This window comes from Sebastes umbrosus, chromosome 12 (assembly GCF_015220745.1).
Source record: "Sebastes umbrosus isolate fSebUmb1 chromosome 12, fSebUmb1.pri, whole genome shotgun sequence".
Classification (NCBI taxonomy): Eukaryota; Metazoa; Chordata; class Actinopteri; order Perciformes; family Sebastidae; genus Sebastes; species Sebastes umbrosus.
The window spans coordinates 22762895-22780788 of record NC_051280.1 but is presented as its reverse complement, the minus strand read 5'-3'; the positions used below and the strand labels follow the sequence as shown (position 1 = coordinate 22780788).

The window sequence follows — 17894 nt, the reverse complement described above, 5'->3', positions numbered from 1 at the left end:
GCCCTCGTTGTTGCAGCAGCGGTGGTCACGTGCCGCTGGTGTGAATAGGAGGACAGGAGGTGAAGGGTATAATTAAGGGGTTAGAGTTGAATATCAGTATAAGGAAACACATTTAGATGAGTGCATTTCCTAATAAAAGAGCCTGCAAAACATGAAACAGAACATGTACTTGTAACTGCTTGAATAAGAAGACGGCAATGAAAGAGAGCATGTGATTGATTCATACATTTATTCATTATCATGTACAAATTTGTATTCCGGTGGTACAAAGCTGTTGTAAGACTCCAGTGCTCACCCTCCTGTTGTCTTTATTGCAGTAAAAAAAGGAAATACCAGCATGATCAAGAGTCAAGAGGTACTTTGGCAAATATAAATTATGTGTTAAGAAGGCAAGCAGACATCTCGAGCAATGTAATGTGAGGGGAGAGAACGGCGCAAAAATATCAACGAGCCGCCAGCTCACGTCAGCACTGATAAAAAAAAAAAAAAAAGGATAAAAATCCATAAAATATTTGATTTTAAACACACTTAAAACAAGTGGACAGAGGTTTTCTTCCTTTCTTCATCGTTGCACAGACTGCAAGGTACGGACTCACAGTGTGTATGGATATTGCAGTTCTATGTGAGTGTTCTTGTGAGTGTGTGTGTGTGTGTATGAGACAAACTGTATTTTACATATGTATAGTGTGTGAGCTCATGTCTGCAAATATGCGTTATAGATTTCCGTGAAGTGTAATCCCCGTTCCTACCACTGACTCGAGTGAATAAAACAGGTGGCGCAGGGAGGAAGTGGGGGGGAACATCACGATAACATTTGGCAAATAAAACCCATCATGGTTGCAGAGATGAGGACGTGGGTGAGCGATGAGTCAATGTGACACAGCCTGCAAATATTTCTCCTTGTCTTTGTTCAGCTTTTCAGGGTGAGACACCATATCTCTGTGCTCGTAAACCATACCCCAGACTGTACACAGTGAGAGAGGGAGGGCATGGAGCAGACAGAGCGAGCAAGTGGGTAACAGAACAAGAGACAGAGAGAGCGAAAGAGGGAAGTATAGTGGGGAAGTTGGGTGACTAATTCGTAGGAGAGAGTGGCTGCAAAGTGTCTGATAGTCTCTCGATGTCGAAGGTCGAACAGTTGGAGACGAGGGTTGGGGGGGGTAGAGAGGTCAGGGAGAGTAAAGATGGGTGGGTGAGCTGGAGAGGGTAAAAGAGGACAGAGAGGAAACTAGGCGTCACTTCTCCCCGGTCGTCTCATTTCAGAGGTATTGTTGTAGAAAGTGCAGCAGCATTATCTCGTAGTGCTCTCCGGACTCAGGACAGCGAATACTGTGTCGCTCGTTGGGGTATACCTGGAAAGATAATAAAAAACAAATTATAGACTGATGTGTGCTACATGTATATATCCTGTAAAATCTGCCACAAGTGTCAATTACAGGAACTCAAGTAACCTTTTTGAGTAAATTGTACTTGTCAGAGTAATTTAAAGCAGTTTTATTCTTCCTTGAGTAGATTGTTAGAGAAAAATCTTTACTTTTACTCTGTTACATTTGGAAACATTCATCGTGCTACTTTTATTTATTTATTATTTTATGCATTAATGATCTGTTAAGAGGCAGGTGGTCGGCTGGTCCCAGGTCTGCTGGTTATCCTACCGCAACGACGCCTCCGCATGTCTCCGTTCTAAGCAGCGCGGCTGAAGCTGCAGCAGGCATCATTAACATCATTTAACATAATATTTTGTGATCACACTTGAGAGATACGGACTGGGAATATTGTCTGGTATATATGTGGCAGGTTATCCAAAAAGGAGATGATGACTTGTCATTTCATCACAAAGAAATACAGGTGTATGTTCTTCTTTAACTTGACCTGAGGAAGACCACCTGTGGTTGAAATAATGCTAGACATGTCATATCCACATCAAATTAAACGACTTGAGGGGAAAAGACGATAACATGCCAGTGTTTTTTAAATTTCTTATATTTAAGTTACTTGCTACTCAAGTACCTTTTTCTCAGTAAATACTTCTGTACTCTTACTCAAGTAATTATTTTGATGAGTACTTTTACTTCTACTTGAGTACTTTTTTTGCAAAGTAACTGTACTTTTAACATTGAATTCTATATATTTTTCTTTCTCTATTTCCTGGAGATGTGATTGCCATCTTGTCATGTGTTTTGTTTTTCCCAGCTGTTTGCTAACCAGCAGGTGATAATCATTTAAATTGACTACTGCCTCCTTTTCTCTCTCACACTTGCCTGAGGAAGATCTTACAGATCAAAATGTTTCCATAAAAAGAGAAAAAAATAAATAAACTATTTATTTGGTGCCTAATAACCCTGAAATTGACTCATGTACTGTATTTTACTACCATTAAATATTAGAGAGATCTAAACCAATATACCAAATATATTTGCTGTTGATTTTGTGCATTTTTGTACTGCAGACTCAGAGATCACAATGATTTATTACACGGCCTGGTTGAATACTCGATTCTGATTGGTCAATCACAGCATTCTACGGTCAGTTTTTTCTTTGTAGCAGATGGACGCAGTTCTGATCTCGGACTCTGGCGGACCATTTTTGTGTCAGATTATTGATTTCTTAAGTAAGTAGCCATTAAATAAGCGGGATAATGTACAGCGAGCCGGTCATTGTTGTGAAAGAAACCCTTTCGCACTGTCAGAGGTTTCTTTCACAACAATGACCGGCTCGCTGTACATTATCCCTTACATGTTATGTAAATTATGTCAACCTAGTATGGAGAGATTTCATATGGCAACTTTACAACTTAAGTGGGTGTAATTGTGACGCTAACCTGAAGCTGATAGGGCTTCCCAGCACGGATTATCTGTGACACTAGGAAATTTGTGTGGAAAAAGTGCACGTTCTCGTCTAGAAATCCATGGAGAATCAGCAAACGGTTGGGCCTGGAATGACAACGATTACATGGTTACAATATGATAGGCTTCCATATAGTTGTAAGACAGGCAAAAACACATATTGCTCGATAGCGAAAGACTCCTTCGTGATTTAAAACAGGAAAAGCCTTCACGCATTCAAAGAATTTTGAATTTTGAGGTGAAATGCTGCAGGGCTTCAGAAACTGCATCCAAGAGAAGTGCTCCAACATGCCGTTTGTCAGACCCTCAGGGTTTCCTCAGTGCCTAAAAACTGAGGCTTACTGGCACTTAGCCTGTCACTTCAAATCTTAATTTCACCTTTCTAGATTTTAATAACTACTGCTATAAAACTAAGTAGTTAAGTTGCAATGGAAAGAACATATCACCAACGTGTACATACCTGAAAGGGCTTAAACAAAATACTAGCCACACAGGCATGGAGACATTTTCTTAAAGCATTGCTTTCAGTTCAAAAGGTTCAGTTTTAGGTCAAGGATCAGAATGACACAAATATTTGGTGAAAATCCCCATGTGTAAAACAGAAAGCCTAAATTGTCAATTACGCAGTCAGGGACTTTCAAAGAATATAAAGCCTGACTTGACAGGAAATAGGTGTCATCATGGAACATGAATATCTATGCAATTACACGGGACATGCAGTATGGTTAAATTTCAATAGCATCTGAAATATTTAGAAGTTTCCAGCACTAAACTCAAAAAGGTGTCTGTATAAGTGTGTGTACTGACTCGCTGGGCAGCTTGTCCACGTGCAGCGCCACGGATCCTTCCTCGTAGCCCTGCTGGTTGTTCTCAGGCACATCCATGTAACGCTCTGTGTAGCCCGTGTCGTACGCCATCCACACAGTCACCGGGGCACCCGCAATAGCCAACTGGCAGGGAAGCACAATGTAGTCAGAAGGAGAAGAATGTTAAATAAATAATAATGAAAAAAATATTTTACTGTGGAAAAGTGTCATTTAGCACAGAGAGAAACTAAAAAATAAGGTACAGGAGGAAGGTGATGGCTTAGATTTACTGTGTAATTCTCAGTATATTCTGATGTTATGGCTCAGTTGGATATACATTTGGTAAATGGTACAAAAGTGAAGCTTTCAATCCCTCTAGCACAGGATGCACCTGCAGAAATCCTAACTGAATGAAGGTTATTAGCCAGCACATTGTACAACACAGACACCCTGTGGCTGTAAGCTGCAACTACATCACAAGTTCAGCTTGTACTTCAGGAATTAAGCAATTAAATCAGTTTGAAGTGAATTACATAGTGGTACAAGCCATCACTATGGTATGCTTTCTTATTTCCTCCTCAACAGCAGAGAATGCTGACTGGTAGAGTGTGTGAGTGTGTGGTTGAAGGATAAAAGAAGAGCTGAAGAACAAAAAAAGCCTCCTAACCTTGAAGATATTGGGTCGCTGGATGAGGCCCATGAGGGAGAGGAAACCGCCGTAGGACCAGCCGTGAATGGCGACACGGCTCAGGTCCACAAAGTTAAACTTCTCTGACACATACTGCAGCCCCTCCACCTGGTCTTCAATTTCCACCTGACCCTGGAGAGACAAATGCAAATTACGAGTGTTATTTAACCTGCCATTTTATGGCATTCAATCATGTTAAATTAAAATGATGTTCACCGACTGAATTAATTCAGTTATCTGACTCTTACTTTACCATTTTGTTTTTCAGTGCTCCTTCAAATTCGAGGCCCCGCTGACAGGAACCCCTCCCATCAATGACGACCACGGCATAGCCTAGAGAGGCCAGCGTGTTCAGACGGAGGTACTTCATCCCCTTGAAAGAGTTGTTCACCAGCTGCACCTGAATACACACACAAAATGTATTAATTTACACAGTAATACAGGTTTAAAGTAACAATTTGTGAACACAATAACATCAGAAACCCAGATTAAACTGAATATATATCCACGTACCTGTGGGCCTCCATACACAAAGAGAACGGTCGGGTGTTTCCTGCCAGGTGTCAGGTTGTGAGGCTTGTATACCATCCCGTGAAGCTGGAAGCCCGACTTCCCCGGAAAGTCAAAAATCTCAGGCGGATTGTAATCTCCCGGGCAACCTGGAAGACATGTTAACACATGTGGTCATTAGGTTGGCATGTTTCAAAACTATCAGGGATTGTGGGTCAACTCGTAGTGGAACTTGAAAGCAACGGGTCTGCAAAACTACACACTAAAGCTCGCAAATTGTATTAAAAGTGCAGAGGATTGTATTTAGTAAAAAGAAAACACTAGTGTTTATATAGCACAAAAATACAAGACCCAAATAACAGATTTGGCATTAGATTGTGATGATTGTGTTAATGGTACTCTGGAACCAATACTGCAATATGTCATTTTGCAGTACTGGGGTTAGTGCAGGTTTAGTTTTCCTTTACAGCAGATATTTAATGGGTAGTTAATGGATATGGGGGGGAAACCCTGTCTAAGGGTGGCAGTTATTCTGTGGCCCCTACACTTCTACCACAGGGTTCCTACAGCTTAAGACAAGAAAGATTTAAGACTTTTTAAAGGCTTTTTTTAATGCCAGTTGGAATGAAATATAAGACCAACATTACAATAACCAAATTGTAAGAAAAAAAAAGACATAAATTACTTTGGGTTGAATCTTATCGTGCCTAATTGGAAAAACTTTCCATAAAAAATACACCGTTCCTTGCAAAAAATGCCTGGTACCTGTTGCAGCCATGCTGCAAAATCTTGGTTGAATAGCCAATTTTCATTGAAATTTCACTTCCCCATGTCGTCGCTAGCTAGTATATCCTGACCTGCGTGACATTCAGTTTCACAGATTTCACAATTTTTCAGACAAAAGTCTTAAAAATGCTAAGCATGTCTTAGCATTTTTAAGACTTTTGAAGACTTATTTTTAGATTAATGAATCCAATGCCTTTTAAGACTTTTTAAGGATCCGTGGGAATTCTGTACCAAAGCAGAAACATTCTTTAAACAAGACAGTAACGAATTGCCTCGTCACTCCTGGTACTTTTAATGAATCTTTAACGACAATCAACTCTGACACAAATCGCTCATGATGACCAAAATGTGTTTGAGCACCACATTATCTGATTGCTGTCAGGATTGTCTGGAGGACGCCGCTGTGGATCGAACTGGCTGTCCTTGATCTAATCAATGCCAGACCTCAACTTTCCCCTACAGACTCGGCTCTATTGATTGTTCCAAAAATAAAACCACAGATAGTTGGGCAACCTTCAAACTTGGCCACGCTGCTCTCCAATAAAAACTTAGCGAGCCCAATAATGTAAGCACTAACTCTGCATATTGAATTAATCAGGAAACTGCTGTATGGTGGTTGGTTGCATCACATCCTGTTTACCTGGTGATTCCATCATGCTGGCCCAGAACTCAGGTACCATGTGTAGCGGGTCACCTTCTGAGCTGGTCAGTTTGTAGACGTGAACACATGGAGGCGTGCTCACGTTACTGTAGTGGCTGACGAAAAAGTCAAAGTTCTGCAGAATGAGAGAACAGAGAGGTGCAAAAGATAATAAATATAAAGAATTATGTACTAAATAGAACTGACAATGCAGGAACGGAAAGGCTGATGGAGGAGGGGATGCAATTGAAATGCTACACCGCATACTACAAGGATCTGTGTTGAAAAGCCCAACATGAGCTACTGTCGGTGCAAAATACTGCTAACAGCCAGAGAACATTTATCCCATAAACTGCAGACTACCCAAAGGATTCCTGGCTTTGACAGCTTTCCTCAGGTTTCAAAAGATGATTTAACTTTCATTGTTCTTAAAGGGTAACTTCAGTATTTTTTAACCTGGACCCTATATTCCCATGTTTTTATGTCTAACTGACTAATGGGGACAACAATGTTTGAAATTGGTCCAGTATTGAGGGAGAGCACTGTAACCGCCAGCCGTTAGACAGGTCTTACCTGACTAACAGAGCAGCTATGAGAGAATCCAGGCTTGGTTAGTCTGACCACATCTCCAGGTGAGTCATAGCTGACCACGTAGAGGTGGTGCTCCAGAGGAGTGTCTCTGGTGCCCTGGAAGTACACCAGCTTTGATGCCTCGTTCACCCAGATCTAACAAAAAAGAGAAACATGAAAGGAAAAAGACAATAGCAGTGAGGCCGAGGCATGATACTGTGAGGTACTATAAAGAGATGATGGAGCCACTAAAATATCTTCATATCAGCTGTATTACTTATGTGTTACTGCAGCTCAGCACACTGGATTTAAATGATTTTGTTCAAGGTTAACTTGGTGTCTTTCAGTTTGAAATGTTTGAGGGTGTTCAGATCCAAACTGGATGAGCAATGTAGCATTTTTAGGACTTTTTTTATACATAGTACCCCTATTTTAGGACAATAGAGCTCAACAGTGAGGTTCCGGTAGTGATACAATGTTTTTTTGCTCTGAACCAAATGTTTTATTGTCACGATTCATCTCGTAGCCGGTTGGCTTGATTCCATGCTTAAAACTCTTCATATAAGGATTTTCTAAAATGTCAGTGGAGTAAATGAACGGGAAATTCACTTCTGGAACCAGAGCCGTTCAAAGAGTGTTGAGCTCTGTGCAGCAGCACAATGATCCTGAGCACAAGTCCTTCATCAGATGTAGATGTAAACACCCTCAAATTAAAGCTAAGAGTCAGGACCTTAAGCCCTTAAGTCAATGAGTTGGATTACAGAGTCACAATATATGCAACCGTCCAAATACTTTCTGAATGCACTCTAAACACCTGCGTCTTTTATAGGTGTGAATCTACTGTATATCTATATTCAACACTGACGGACTTTGTCTAACCTTGGAACCATGTCTTGCCAGCACTTCCCATTCTCCACTGGTCAATGTAACCTCCTCTTTGATTGCACATTTGAAGTCTCCTGCAGAAAACAGATAACAGAATCAACAAGCTCCTTGACATGCCGAACACTCTGACGTAAACTGTGATTATCTGATAGCATCATTTTAAATAGACGCAGAAGCATCTCCTAGTGTCTTACTCTCTGTGTTTTGGTGGTCCTCCGTCCAATGGTAGCAGGCCGGTTGTAACAGGGATGTGGTTTTATACAGATGGCTGAAACCTGTTTTAGACTCATTTACCCAAATGAAAGTAAACTCATCTTCTGTCGTTTGAATAAAGGGATAGAATATATCATGAACCTGAGAAGAGAGAAGAACAGTCGGTTACTGAACCCTTACAGCAAGTCACAACCACAACAATTAGTCCATTAGAAACAGACATTAGCCATGTGGAAAGACCTACATTAATCCAGACGTCCGTGGTCTCTTCATAGATTATGTATGGCTGTGTGTTACTGGGCACGGCCTCCAGACTCTCCTGCCTCTGAGCTGGGTCATCTGTGACAGGGATGAAGAGGGCTGGAGGCAGCAGCACCAGCTGTAGTTTTCTCTGACTGCGGTCCAGAAGCACTGCCCAGCCACTAGGGGGACACAGAGAAGACACAACTAAAAAGAGTGCACCATCCTGGTGATCGGCACATCTGGGTGATGCAGGTTGAACGTACGTTAGCATGTTGGATGTGTTTCCATTCACATCCCCTACAACCGTAGAGCAACGGCGACACACCGTCCTTGTCTTATACACAACTCTCTTTCCGTTGCTGACCGGGAACCTGCAGGCGGGTCTTCCAGCTCTAGCGTTTCATTTGCGCTTGCAATAGTGTTACTGACTCGCACACCAATCAGCTTGTTATGCTAACCTCAGCATATGTTGCTAACGACGTATTGCTAATAGTTTCAATATTACATGAATCTACATACCGTGTATTCTGCGTGCGACAGAGCGTGACCCCTGTACCGTGACAGTTCAACAGTACGAATACACAAACCGTTTCCCAATCTCAATTTATGTCGCAATACTAGTCCCAATAACAAGCTGTATACCTTCTGGTGGCTTATTTTAAGAATGACAACATCATTGAGTCAACAGAGTCAAAGTTTTTCTTTCTCCTCTTTAAATACAAACCAACAAACAAACACCCCCCCCCCCCCACACTGCATACATACAAATGCACACAACTGTACACACACACTAGAACCATACACAACAGACTGCCCTTCACTGTCAATAACACCCCCCTCCCTCCACCAACATCCGTTATTTATTTTTCTCATTTTGTTCGTTTTGTTAGAATTGTCAAATTTCACCTGTTTTGTCTTGCTTCACTAAATAAAACATTTTTTAAAAAATAAAAAAGTTTTGAGTGTAACACTCACTATTTGCCGTCACTCGTCCATCCTACTCTGGCGATGTATTCTGTCCCAGGAAACAAGGAGTTGAAGGGGACGACCAATTCTTTATCTTGCGTGCTCACAATCTGTTAAGTACAACCATAAACACATATTAGGAACATCTAACTATCACTTTGGAGAAGAAGAAAGACAAAAAACGGTATTGAAAGACTTACTCTTCCTTGATGGTCTGTCTTGATCTCTGCCAGTTTAAGGGTAGCTTGGGGATTTTTGCTACCTGTAAATAAAGAAATATGTAAAATATATAGAAATAGACAATTCACAAAACATTTCACTAATCCAAGCCTGTGTGTGTACAGTGTATAGGCAGCACTGACCTGTACGGGGATATCTGTATGCATCTGCTTTCCGCTCCTCCAGTGCTGGAGATGGAACATGAATAATCTCTACTTCCGTCTCATCCACCTCTTCATACAGCAGGTACACTGTTTTACCTCCATTAGGGTCTGATAGGGGGAGAAAAATTATTCATTTGAGGCAAGTGTATACATAAAATAGTGTACGCAAACTCAGAAATAACTAATATTACAGATGGAGGTAAAACTTGTAATGTAAGGCATAACAAATACCTTCCACTGCTGAGGGACTCCACCAGTAACCAGTGAAACGGTCAAACTCTTCTTGGATGACAAACGTTGCTACACCTGCAGACTTGGGGTCCTCCTTAACATTATCCACACCTGGAAAAAATTAAATATGTTAGGAAAAAAGCTTACATCCATGTAGTATTATTGGTATACTGCTAAACATACAGATAATACAATAGTGTGCACTTTCCTCTGAAAAAATAAGATAGAATAAGGCATCTCAATGTTATTTTCTTTCCATGTTGTAGTACGAGATGAAAATACAAGGAAAATTTAAATGATCTAGTATCAAAATTAATTAAATATATTTTTTTCACAGTTCTATTGTAAATTAAAGAGGATATTTGAGGACATTTTATTGCATTCGGACCTTTGTGGCAGAAAGTGAGTCTCCTCTCCTCGCCAGTCTTAATGTGGGCTATCCACAGGTCGTTATTGTTGATGAAGGCTATGAAGTCGGGGTCTCCGGGGCAGATCTTGGGGTCCATGCGGGTCCCTGAGCACTGGGTCTTGATCTCCACAGGCTTTACAGGAGCAGACTGCTAAAACCAACATACACAGTCTTAGTCCAAGGCAGACAGAAGAGTGACTTTTGAATGAAAAGATATAGCATAACTGTTTGATGCAAGCATTGTCTTAAATGAAAAGATTCATAGATAGTTCACATAATAGTTGTGTTCTTCAAATATAAAACCAAATGACAGCTATAAGTACAAATCAACGGACATGTTCACTTTTCAAGTATCAGCTCCTCCCATCTCTTTTCAACAACCTAACTTGCATATAAACGCATGCCATGCACACAAATATATTCAAGATGTGAAAACAACAAGATTAATATGTAAAAGCTATTTTTAATCCAGTTTGTTCACTCAAAATGTATCTCTTCGAACCCATGAAGAGGATGAGGTACAACTAACGCACATCCGTTAAACTCTGAATCAAATACAGAGTAATATTTAGGGGTAGCACATTAGAACTCACCCTGCCTACTTGAGAAAAAGTTTACAAAACGGTGGAAAAATGCAAATGGGGTCATATTTGAAGATGCACTCAAAACAATCTTGAGCTGTATCCCAGATTCAAACCAAATGCAAACAGTGGACCACTAATATCACTAACAGTGACAAACAGAAACAAAACAAAACGTTTGCCACACACTATAGGTTAATAGATTGCCACAAAAAGTATTCTGTATCTCTGAGACAGCCTTAAAAAACACTTCATCATGTGCTTATTAGAGCTGCGGTTTATAGCAGAGCTGTCATTTGTATCCAAGGCCAATGCACAAAGATCAACAACCTGGTGTAAAAACCACAAAGCCCTGATCAATAGAAAAAAGTGATATGGTCTTTTAATCGTCTTTCATCCCATAACATCGGTTGCATTGTATGGTGAGCATGATGCCACTAGCAGATCAGTAGTAATATAGATTATTATTATTATAAATACAAAATAATCATTAATTGATTCACATCAGCAGCATATCTCTACCTAACAGATGCTTAATAACATCCTTCCTGTTTTTAAATTGCTGTTGACTGCTTACAAGGTGCTCTGTATAATATCCAGAGCATTAATATAGCAGCAAACAACTACTTGCTATGTAAAGATATAGAGGAGTAATGTCTACCTGAGCTTAGAATGAAGTCGCTCTCCATCTGTGTGTGTTGTTCTGAGCTTCTTTGTGCTTTGTTGATATCGCCAAGCCAGCCACGCGTGCCTTTTTGGGTACATGTGAGCATGCCCCACTGGCTAGCTCATGGCCGCCGCTCTGCACTGCGCTCATATGGCAATAACAGCTGATGACATCTTCCTGACCGATGCTCTGTCAGCACTGCTGCTGCTGTTGGCACTGTTAGCGCTGTTAGCACCATTTACGGACCTTTACGGAATTTTGTACCTGCAGACGTTTACCTTGTTCTGAATTAAATATGTCCTCCTAGTATCTAAGAGCTCCAAATTAAAGACAAAAAACAGCAGTGTACTCACGATGAAGCCATTGCTGCCTCCATCCTGACAGTAGAAGAGGCTATTGCTGGCCTGAAAGAGGAACAGGCCCGTCTGGGCGTGATAGTCATAGGAGGTGATACCAAAGGCTCCGAGACGTTTACGCTCTCTCAGCAACTCCTCCTCTCGAGAGTAGGCCCCCTGGTGCGGTGTAGCCTTAAAGATACAACAGGAAATCAGATGCACAATATTAGAATAAGGAAGTGTTTTATATATATGAGTTTGCTCGGTATATACGTTTTAGTGTGCTAGTATATACAGTATCATTACTATGAAATATATCTGACAGAACCACATTCAACTGACCTATCCCCCCCAGATCAAATAACCGTACAATGGAGTGCAAGCATTCTTCTCATAGTTAATACCATGGATGCTTAATCTTTCCAGTTTCAGAACATATCTCGGGTTTCTAAAGCCAACGATACTACCACACCTTCAAGGACTGCTTATCTCAAAGTGACACTTGCTTTAAAGAAAGAAAAAAAAAACTACTGTGAGACACATCCCGCTATGCTGTTTGGTACTGGCACTGCAGGAACGGGAAGAGAGGGGGAATTCACCTGGAAATGATCCAGCATCTGTTTCCATGACAACACTAAGAGGGCCTCTTTCCGGATCTTCTTGGGGATTTCTGAGTAGAGTAATGAGTTCTCTCTGCTTCCATAAGGCATTCCTGGTAAGCACATAGAAAAGGCAATTTCAACAACAACAAATAAAAAAGCTTGTGCTAACTGGAAAAGGAGAAATTTGACACAGTGATTATTTTACTATCATGAGGCAATCATATTCTGCAGGAGGAAAACATGACTGAGGTCTAGCGTAAGGAGTACAAAGGTGTGGTCATAAGCTACATATCATAAGCTGATGCAGGGTGCCCCATCGGCAAGCATAAATCAGCTTACCGAGGTAGTACAACCGGTGGGAGTGGGGCCCATTCTCATCCTTCTTTTGCACGAACTGGAAGTCATGGGGAGCCTTGTTGGCGATCATGCCCGAGTACTTCCTGCTACAGTGGATAATATCACGGAGGCCCTCCCAAGAGTATTTCTCCACAAAGAACTGAGATGGGACGTCCTCCATCTCCACCACCTCTGTGCTGTCCGAAAGGCCGTCCACAGCCGTCATGCTCACTGTCACACAGCTGGATGTTGACATAAGAAAGAAATGGTAAGAGGTGCAGAAACCCAGACACACCTGCACTTATGCATTCCTTTAATAGAATCGGTTAAATTGTTTATTCATCCATTTTCCTAAGCATCACAAGTAGATAAAGGAGATATAACATGAACCTTATACTGTACCTTTTCCAGATACCCTCTTTATTGTCACAGAGTTTTACCTTCTTGACTCTATGCATTCACCGGTCAACACACCTCACTCCGATTCTGCAACCTATGAACAAAGTATAGAACTAAGATCATTCAAAATAGACTATAACAAATAGAGTTAACAGGGGTACTAGCTAGGTATGATTATGAATATACTTTTGTCTGCGCCAGTGTCCTTTCTTGACTGATAAGACATTCATCACTAGGGCTGTGTATTGGCAAGAATCTGGCAATACGTATCATGATACAGGGGCAATGATTCAATATATTGTGATATATTGCAATACTGTAAGCAAGGAAATATATTGCAATTTTTTTAATTATTTTTTTAGGAAAACTGTCATAATATAAAGAACACACCAGAAATAAACCATTTTAGAATATGCAAAAATGACACATTTATACTGCATGCAAATAACTGCAGAGTTTTTTCCCTAAACTGCATGTGATTATCATAAAAGCTGTAAAGGGGAGACTCGTGGGCACCCATAGAACCCATTTTCATACACATATCTTGAGATCAGAGGTCAAGGGACGCCTGTGAAAATCACCGTGCCAGTTTTTCCTCGCCAAAATTTAGTGTAACTTTGGAGCATTATTTAGACAAGCTAGTATGTCATGCTTGGTACCAATGGATTCCTTGGGTTTTCTAGATAGCATCTAGTCATATGATGCCAGTAACTTCACTTTAGCTTTAAAACTGAGCCCGCTACAACCTCCAAAAGATCAAATAGCGGATGGGCCCAATGGAAGGCGGTTGGATTTTTAAGACGTTAATTTAAAATCATCACTGTTTTGGAAAATCAATACAGTATCACACAACATAATATTGCGATACTCTTCTTACACCCCTATTCATGACTGTGGGATAGTTTTACAGTTGTTCTGTATCAGTCTTCAGACTACAACACTATGTACCTCAAGGAGAAGAGGAAACATATAAATCATTCATGAAGACTTTAAAGTATATTGACTCAAAAACATGGAGCCATATAGCCATAGTACAGGGAATACCCCACATTCCTTCCTTTATCCTTCTGTGTTGGGTAAGAGATTAGTATGAGCAAACAGCAGTGGGGAAAAAACATATATTCTCTAAATAACTGTGTCTTTCTTATGTTAGTGTTAGGAAGTTTTGGCAGACTGGTCTGACACTGTGGTGTTTAAGAAACACAGAGCTCACAACAAATACACCATACAGCATAATACCTCTACCCAGGAAATGAAATTAGCACCTGCCACCTGCCAAATACAGGGTAAATGTTGGCTGTGGCAGGTAGAAATTTCAGGTCACCTGCCACCATGGGTGATATGTTTCCTTATATTACGAAATATCATTTTAAAAAGCAATTCCTAAGTTTAAAATAGTCAGGGATTAAAGTTGCATGATATATTCCATATTTATACTGTCTGGTAATGATTCAATGTTTACAATTCTAAAGCATTCTACCTAGATTTCAGAAGAGGCAGACAAAAACATTTAGTGGCCGGTAGAAATGTCCAGTGACCTGCCACAGTGGTAGGTGAGGAAAAAAATTAAATTCAGACCCTGCCTCTACCTGCTAAAGAGTCATTTCAACAATAACCAGTATCACAGGTTAAGCTGTCACCTGGTACCTACTAGGGATATTTGTATGAGGAGTGGACTGAGCGAAGTGTATTTATGAATGGAGATTAACCAAAATGTAGACTACTCGTACAAGAAGATCGTCTTATACTGGTTGTATTCCGCTAAAAATCCTCCCCTGAACATTAAACTTTAACTTAACGTGGCCTCAGTGGTATGATGTAAAATATATTTAAGGATATTTAAATCAATATTCTCCTCACAAACACTAACCATACACTTCCACGCAACACACACACTTGTCTTTTTTTTAATATATTTACTGTATTGTTATTGTTGTTATTATATATATTGTCCTAATTGTTTGTTATCACTATTATGTAGTCATATTATTTCTTTATATTAATCTTGTCTCTGGGTGGAGGCTTTAGATAAGCCCAGTGTTTGTTTTTTTTGCCTCTTCCTGCACTGTATATTAATCAATTATTTGTTTTTTGTTATGTTGTATAGTCTTAAATTGTGCAAAATAAATAAACAAAATAAACAAAATATGTTAAAATTGAAAAGAATTACACTACAACTTGTACCGTTATATGGATGGAAAAGGCCCTATCTATTTTGCTCCTCAGCGGGTTACTCAATAGTCTATATAGCAATCTGATTTTAATAGTGGGGGAACAAGTCAGATGAAATAAAGTAAAACACCGGTACCATTAAATGTGAACAGTTAGCGAGCCTACAATAGAGCTTTGTGATATATTTACTGTATTGTTATTGTTGTTATTATATATATATCTTGTCCTAATTGTTTGTTATCACTATTATGTAGTCATATTATTTCTTTATATTAATCTTGTCTCAATAGGTGGAGGCTTCAGATAAGCCCAGTGGGTTTTTTGCCTCTTTCTGCACTGTATATTATTCATTTATTTGTTTTGTTATATAGTGTAGTCTTAAATTGTGCAAAATAAATAAACAAAATAAGTTAAAATTTAAAGAATTACACTGCAACTTGTACCGTTATATGGATGGAAAAGGCCCTATCTATTTTGCTCAGAGGGTTACTCGAGTCTATATAGCAATCTCATGTTAAAGAGTAAGGAACACACAGATGAAATAAAAGTAAAACACCATTACCGTTAAATGTGAACAGTTAGCGAGCCTACAATAGATCTTTGTTCTCGGATTTCAACAACTCACTCACACCGGGAGAAACACCGGCAAATTCATTTGTTAACAGTTTTAAACGGTACTAACGTTACTTACAATTGACAGTTAATGATAAAAACATAAAAGTTATTAGAAAATAGCAGTTAATAAAGCCGTGTCTATGTTTATATTGTATTAAAATATCTTTACTTAGCTACATTTTTGACATGACAGATCTCTTCTGTCATTTTCGCTGTTGAAGCTAACAACCGTTAGCTCGCTAGCTACCTAGCTGTTAGCTACCGTTAGCTCGCTAGCTACAGTTAGCTCGCTAGCTACCTAGCTGTTAGCTACAGTTAGCTCGCTAGCTACCTAGCTGTTAGCTACCGTTAGCTCGCTAGCTACCGTTAGCTTAACAAGGACTGGATGGATAAAGGAATTTGGTCGGTGACTCACTTAGTTGATAATAGTGGCTGTATCATGTCATATGAGAATTTCTGTCTTAGATATCATTTAATCGTGACATATTTGAATCCATAACTAAAGCCATCCCCATCTCTATTATAAGCTTGATTTAGAGGCATTTTAACAAATCCTACTCCTATCACACCTCAACTTTTAGTTTGGTGGCTGTGACTTTAGTGAAATCAAAATCCCAAACAAAACAATTAGAAATATGTTTAATCACATCTCATACCCTATAGTATATTACAGAAACTCAATTTTACAAATCTATCAGAAAGAAACTATTCACATGTTACGAACTAAATATCTAAAATTCCCCTTAACTCCCAAAGCAAAAGAAATCCATTTTAAAATATTAAATGGAGTGTATCACCATCCATCCAGTGATTTGTTATTGTAATTGAAACCAATACCTGTGTATTTTGTGATGATACTGAAACTACTGATCATTTATCTTTTCATTGTATGTATTCTGGAGCTTTATGGCTTTATGATATACATGACTAGCTTTTCCCAAAAGTTTCTCATCTGGGAAACTTCTCTCAAAAGGACATTGTTTATGGTCTTGTCATTGACAATAACAAAGATTACTTTCTGGTGAATAACATTCTTATTCTTGGAACATTTTATTTGCACAAATCCAAGTATATGAAAGTGAAATCTATATAGGTTTAATGTGTTTCCTTCTGAGTTTATTTCTTACAAAAAAGCCCTTAAAGTCATGAAAAACAAAAATGCATTGAAACTTCTTAGTATAATAGAAGAATATGAATTACAGGTATACAGCCCTATAGCCCTCAATTTTATTTATTATTATTAATAATATGAATTACAGGTACAGCCCTATGGCCCTTAGTTTAATTTATTATTATTATTATTATGATTATTATTATTAATATGAATTACAGGTAAATAGGCCTTAATTTAATTTATTATTTCCATGTATCATTTTACATATTTTATTTGTTCTTGTTCTGTATGCACCTTGTCCTTTTACTTGAATGCAATGATCTATGAGCCATGTTGTTTGTAAATTTGAATTTGTTTAATACAATTTAAAAAATATATATAAAAGAAAAGCTACCTTTAGCTTGCTACCTAGCCGTTAGCTACCTTTAGCTTGCTACCTAGCCGTTAGCTACCTTTAGCTTGCTACCTAGCTGTTAGCTATCGTTAGCTTGCTACCTAGCCGTTAGCTATCGTTAGCTTAATACCTACATTAGACGCTAGCGAGCCGTTAGCTACCATTAGCTTGCTACCTAGCTCAGAAGCTAGCGAGCCGTTAACTACCGCTGGCTGTTTTTTCTGTGACAACACGCTTTTGTCGACCGTCTCTACGGGAACAAGCTTAAATTTAAGAAGACTACTTACCAATTGGGCCACTGTTTTTCTTTAACCAAGTTGTAGGTTTTTATTAGCTTGGTGACAATAAACAGATTGTGCAACTGCTAGAGGTTGTATCCATGGCCCACAGCGGCCACACACAAACATGTAACGCTAGCTTCACTTCCAGTTGGTGGAAGAGGAGGAACCTTAGAAGCCCCCGCGAGGAGCACAACACCGGTACTCTTTCAGGGTCGCACTGCC

General features: G+C 39.4%; 1 protein-coding gene across 4 annotated transcripts; it reads right to left on the bottom strand.

The window, feature by feature from the left end:
- Nucleotides 1-210: 210 nt before the first annotated feature.
- Nucleotides 211-17861, bottom strand: LOC119499212 (dipeptidyl peptidase 9-like). Of its 4 annotated transcripts, none has more exons than XM_037788467.1 (21): nt 17679-17861; nt 13100-13190; nt 12701-12939; nt 12359-12471; nt 11778-11951; nt 10156-10327; nt 9768-9878; nt 9516-9644; nt 9354-9415; nt 9163-9263; nt 8189-8366; nt 7926-8085; nt 7726-7805; nt 6850-7002; nt 6277-6412; nt 4854-4999; nt 4594-4740; nt 4320-4472; nt 3654-3796; nt 2822-2933; nt 211-1352 (listed from the first exon to the last, which is right to left on the bottom strand). In XM_037788467.1, the coding sequence occupies exons 2-21, from the start codon at nt 13153-13155 to the stop codon at nt 1260-1262; spliced, it is 2658 nt and encodes an 885-aa protein (XP_037644395.1). In that variant the 5' UTR covers nt 13156-13190; nt 17679-17861; the 3' UTR covers nt 211-1259. The 4 variants fall into 4 exon arrangements, with proteins under 4 accessions (XP_037644395.1, XP_037644397.1, XP_037644398.1 ...); XM_037788469.1 differs by having other exon boundaries at nt 10156-10324; XM_037788470.1 differs by having other exon boundaries at nt 13138-13190.
- Nucleotides 17862-17894: the final 33 nt, after the last annotated feature.